The sequence below is a fragment of the Apteryx rowi genome, unplaced genomic scaffold (assembly GCF_003343035.1).
Source record: "Apteryx rowi isolate R43461 unplaced genomic scaffold, aptRow1 scaffold_1168, whole genome shotgun sequence".
Classification (NCBI taxonomy): Eukaryota; Metazoa; Chordata; class Aves; order Apterygiformes; family Apterygidae; genus Apteryx; species Apteryx rowi.
In genome coordinates this window covers 65716-71150 of record NW_020447384.1, presented here as the reverse complement: position 1 = coordinate 71150, position 5435 = coordinate 65716, and the positions used below count along the sequence as shown (strand labels likewise).

General features: G+C 61.4%; 1 protein-coding gene across 1 annotated transcript in view; it reads right to left on the bottom strand.

Annotated features, from left to right (window-relative positions):
• LOC112973608 (tigger transposable element-derived protein 4-like) overlaps window positions 1-4013 on the bottom strand; it is an 8715-nt gene extending 4702 nt beyond the window's left edge. The window contains exon 1 of the mRNA XM_026081676.1: window positions 4002-4013. Within this exon, the coding sequence (XP_025937461.1) occupies window positions 4002-4013 (12 nt within the window). The remainder of the gene's footprint in view (window positions 1-4001) is intronic.
• Window positions 4014-5435: the final 1422 nt, after the last annotated feature.

Here is a 5435-nt window from a genome sequence, read left to right as displayed (position 1 = left end):
GGGCACTGGGGGTGCCGGGGGTACCAGGGCTGTCAGTGGGCATGGAGAGCCAGAGCAATGGGGGTGCACTAGCTCTCGGGGCGATCGGGAGGTGCCTGGAGGTGCGGGGTGCAAGGGCTGTGGGGTGCCAGGGGTTCCCGGGGTTCCCAGGGGTGCTGGGGGTGCCAGTGGCTCAAGGCGGCAGCGGGGCCGGGGTGCCTGCGGCCCTGGGGTGCTGGGGGCGCCCAGGGCACAGCCCTGCTTGTGGCAGGCTGGGAGCTGCAGTCAGTTCCCCCCCTTCCCGCTTTGGCAGTGACGCTTGTCCCATAACCCAGCGGGAACCGCTGCAGATGGGGGGGCCGGGGCCCCCGCTCCGCCGGCYCCTGCCAGCCCCGGAGACCGGCAGTGCCATGCACAGCTGAGCCCCGGCACCCAAATGCTGCAGCCCCCCCCTCTGTGCCTGGTCACCACGGATGTGGCACCCTGCTGCTGTGGCACAAGGGGACCCTGTGATGGCTGGTCCCCCTGCGCTGGCCAGAGCCACCCCTCTCTGCTGCTCACCCGTCCCCAGGCCCAGACACACTGTCCGTGATTTCCAGGGCTTGTGGATACAGGCAGGAAGGGCAAGCGTGGGGCTGGCAGCAYCYGACCCYGCTCCCGGGCACCCTGCTCCCAGGCACCCTGCTCCCGGGCACCCTGCTCCCGGGCACCCCGCTCCCTGGACACCATGCCTTGAGGGGCACCGAGGCCCCAGCTGCAGCGAGCCCGCAGGACATGTCCTTCCCGGAGCTGGGGTGCAGGATCAGCAGCATCGGTGGCAGAAAAGCATCACTTAATAAAGCTGCAGGCCAGAGCAGGAGGCAGGTTCATGCAGGCCGAGATCGGGGACCCCTGCGCCCCCCCAAGGGCAAGCGAGGCTGGTTTGCTGCTTCCCTCTTCCCTGTCGCCTGCAATTCTGCAATGGGCAGAAGCCGGCTGCGAGGGGAGCACTGCGCCCGCGGCGTCTCCCGGCACGCGCATCTGCGGAGACGGGAGGGGGATCCGGCGCTCCCGGTGCCCTCTCCCGGGGACGGGGACGGGCCTCTCGCGGCCCGGCGAAGGAAGGACTCCAGCCTTGTCCCGTCCTGCCATCAGCGGCAGACTGAGCTGCGCCAGGGTGCAGAGCCCGGCGCCGGCAGGGCAGCGGGGGACGTGCCCGTCCCTGGAGCCGGTGGCAGCGGCTGGAAGCCGCGGGCCGCCCTGATGAGGAATGTTGCTGTYGAGTGTCATCAAACAGGAAAATAAATCACCTTTTGTATATAGGTCAAACATCTAAAAACGTTGCCTCGGAGGTATGTGGAGAGTAACGAGGAGAGAATTAACGAGCCTGACATCCCCGAGGAAACRGGGAAAGTCAGCACAGCGGACCCAAAACCTGCAGCGCTTGCACTAACGAAGGGGGAGCAGAAACACGTGCAAACGCCCCTGCTCCCCGGGAGGGCAGCGAAGGCACGCGGCGAGAGAGCAGCGGCTGGCGCCGGGGCTCCCGGCGGAGTCGAAGGGGCGCCGAGACGAGCGGGACGAGGAGCCTCCTGCGGAGGCAAGGGGCAGGCACGGGAGCGAGAGCGAAGCCGCGGCTGGGGAGCTGCTCTGCAGTCACCCTGCAAACTCCTGCCTGCCGCCGGCAGGACACTGCTCCTGCCAGGCGGGGAGACAGGAGCCGTCCTCCGTCCGGGATCACGCGGCCTTCAGCAGGCTCTGGGCCGCCAACAGAGCAAAGCACAGAAATAATTTGCACAGGCAGGAAAAAAAAAAAACCGAAAGGTTTCCCTCTCATTAGAGTCAGGGAAGGTTTGGGAAGGAACAATTTTCCTAGAGGTGTTGTGGCTGTGCGGGGGTTGAAACCTGGATAAATGTAATGCCATGCGCTGGGAGAAAAGCTGATGAGAAACGCTGCAAAATGCTGAGTTTCAAAGAGGAGCGTTTGAACGGGACAGAGCAGACGACGCGCTCTCCCGCCGAGCCRCCTGCGCGTCGACCGGCCCGCGCGCAGCCGAAGGCAACAGCACGCAGGGCACTGCTAAAAAACAGGATATAAAACCGCACCGCAAGCAGATGCACAGTCCTAGCGATTACTCACCCTGTGCAATCCCCTCTCTTGACGTTCCAAGCGCTAAATTAAACTAACCCCTGAAATCATAAATCTCAGGTTGGTGGAAATATAAAGGCGGAAGTGCCTTCAATAAACAGCTTTTCGGGTATCTCGCTCCCAGCAGCTTTCTCTGGCCTTGCAGCCAGTTCTGCATCTCCCCTCCGCAACCTCTCCAGCTTCTCATTGCTTCCGCGTGTGATTTAAATGCCAGGGAGGCCACAATATTAGGAATGAGAAAAATAAAGCAGCCCGGCTGCGGCAAGGATCGGCACCAGCACGTCCGTGACGGCACCAAACCCCAGCCAGGAGGCCTGTTGTTGGGGCTGGCTGTGCTGCGAACGGGCCTCGGCACTGAAATCCGGGGCTCGGATTTTCTTCTTCCTAACCTCAGACTTGAGTGTTTTTCCCCCCACAAGAGAGAAATGCCCCAGAGCAGAGAGCCGGGTCGCCTGGAGCGCGGGACGGAGTCGGCGCTCCCTCTCCCAGCCCCGCGGCAGCAGCGCGGCGCCGGCTGCATGAAGGGGGCAGAAAGGGGCCCAGCCCCAGGCAATACCGGCAGAAGGGTAACGGCCTTGGACCCCCCCCACACCAGGGAAGGCTGCAGGTGCCGTAAGATCCCACCCGGAGCCTGTCCGAGCATCCCCATCAACCGGCAAGTCCCCGAACCGAGCTGCTTCCCGCGTCCCTGTCGCCCGCCGCGTCCCCGCTGCAGCCCCGGCTCTCCCAGCCTCTCCCCRCAGGAGAGATGCTCCAGGCCCCCCATCGTCTCAGCAGCCTCCGCTGGACTCGCCCCAGCAGCTCCCCGCTGCAACCCCGCAAGGCCAGCAACATCTTAAATGTCTGCCTATATAGATATATCCTTGAACGCCGCTGCCCTCCCTGCCCGGAACAGCCCAGAAAATGCCAGTGCCAGCGTCGACCTTTTGGGAAGCAGCTGGCTGTGCACGGAGGAAAGGAATCCCCCGTGGCGCCAGGGCTGCCGCAGAGCTGCGTGGCTGCGAGAGGTGGAGCCGTTTTTTCCGGAGAGCTGCGGCTGCAGGCGGAGGCGGAGGAGCCCGGCGGGCATCCGGGGCACGGCGCAGCGGGGCTGGGCAGCCCGGGGGCACGGCGCTGGCCGGGAGCCCGCAGCGCTCCTCCCGGCACCAGGAGCCGTGGAGAAATTCCCGGAGCGGAGAGAAACCAGAGACCGAACCCGGCAGATGGGGAAGCCGCGAACACCCCCAGTGCCAAGGAAACCACCTCCCCGCCGTGCGGAGCGCGCGGGAGGTGTGAAGAGAAGGATTTTCCTGGCACAGGGAGCCAAGAGCTGCTCTCCGCACACCGCGGCCCCCGCACGTCTCTGCACATCCCACGTCCACAGGCTGGAAACCGCTGCCCTGGACACATCCTATGCGTCTTTTCCTTAATTTTTTCTGCAAAAGAAAATGGAAATTTTGCAGACAGCCGAAACACCCATGTTGGGTGCGTGCATCTCCAACCTCAGCTTCGGTTGCTGTTCTCACGCAGGAGCTCCCGGCGGGGAGCGCAAAGCTTCGCGCAAACCGCGGTGCCGGCTCGCGGCCCGAGGGAAGGTTGCCTCTGCGGGGCGAGCGCCGCGTGCGCAGGCCTGGCACCAAAACACACACACACACCAAAAAAAAAAAGAGCATTTCATTTTGAAACTGCATCCGGAGAGAGCTCCGCGGACCCAAGCACGCGCTAACGCTGCGATCCCTCCGTCCCTCCTGGTGTTTTCCCTCACAGTAAGGCCCTTCCTCGGCTTCCCGCGAGAAATGCCATCCGTTTCCCGTGGCGCTCGGGGTTTCCCATGGGACGAAGCCCCCAGCGGGAGCTGCCGCGGCCCCGGTCCGCGTGGCTTGGCGGCAGGGCCGGACCACTCTGGCTAACTTACCGGCCTCCGCATGCCGGCCTCTCCCGGGTCCCGGAGAGGCTCCAGGGCTGTTTGCTGCACAGAAAACACAGCTGCAGCGACAGCTGCTGCTTGAGCAGAGGGCTGGGCACGATGTGCGTGATGACCCCTTTCCTGGGACAACACGGGAGGCCCGAGGGCCGAGGCCCCTCCAAACACAACCCGGCGCTGGGCGAAGGGACCTCCCGGGATCCGGAGGCCCCGCGGAGCAAGGCCCAGCCGAGCAGAGGCAGCCGGGGACGGGCGCGGGGACCGGCTGCGCCCCGGGGCCGACTGCCAGGGCCCTCGTTCGAAACCGCCTCGCCCGATTCAGAACCGACGTCGCTCATCGCGCGCGCGACAAACTGTGGGAAAACGGTGGTTATAAGGACAGCGGTGCTGTGCTTGGGGGTGCAGCACACCTCACCATCACAACGTGAAGAACTGCCTCTGACTTCCCTTCTAAACCAAAGCGTCTCTGTGGTCCATATGCTGCCCTCATTGCACGCTAACTGCTCCTGTGCTTTGCTTTCTTTCCCAGCGGAGGATGATTTTCTTGACGGCTGACAAATGTGCTATGGCCTCTCTTCCAGAAAACCTGCTCCTTTAAGCTATGACCTGCACCATAAGTGTTTAGCTGCGGACTTCCTCACAGACGTATCTCCCGAAAGCATGAACTGGGGAGTTTTATTTTCCTTGGTTTGCAACAAGCAGACCAGGCTGCTTCAGCGAGCTCACAGCACATGGAATTTAAAAAAAACAGTAGCCAGAAACACTGCATCAAGTGTAAAAAGACATATTGCAAACATTCACACTTGTATTATACCATGAAAAAGGAATAACAACCCCTCAGTTTTGCAGGCAGCCTCGTGTCTTCCCCATCTGCCACTGACCCCATGCTACMGAATTGTTAGGCAGGGTGAGAAAGTTGCAGGAGAAACTGGAGCAGTTGGATTAAGAAAAGATCATGCTCAACAACGCAGCAGTGTTTGAAAAGCATTTCCAGGCCAGTAATCAGGCTGTGCTGTGCAGAGGGAACGGATCCAGGGAGTTTTGGAAGAGACGAGAGACTCACGGGTACTCAAAGACTTATTCCATCTTGTTGAATAGTTATATTAATACAGTGCTCTGGGTGTAAAAAAGTTATCATCTGGAGCAAAAAGCTCTCATGATTTATGCCAGTCATTATACAGATACAGCCCCTCTTGCTGTTTCTGTGCCATCTTTGAGTGCGACGTAGGCAGGTGACCTCAAGTGGCTTTTTTGGGATGCCCTAGTTGTAGGTTGTATTGTCATTCCAAAATGTGCTTAGCTGCACGAGGGGGTTCGGCAGCTGATAACCAGGCCACATGCTCGGTTAAAACTTTGTGTGCTGAGTGCCAATCACACGCACAGAGGCCAGAAGAGTGAAGGGAAGCACAGGACAGTGCTGCAGTT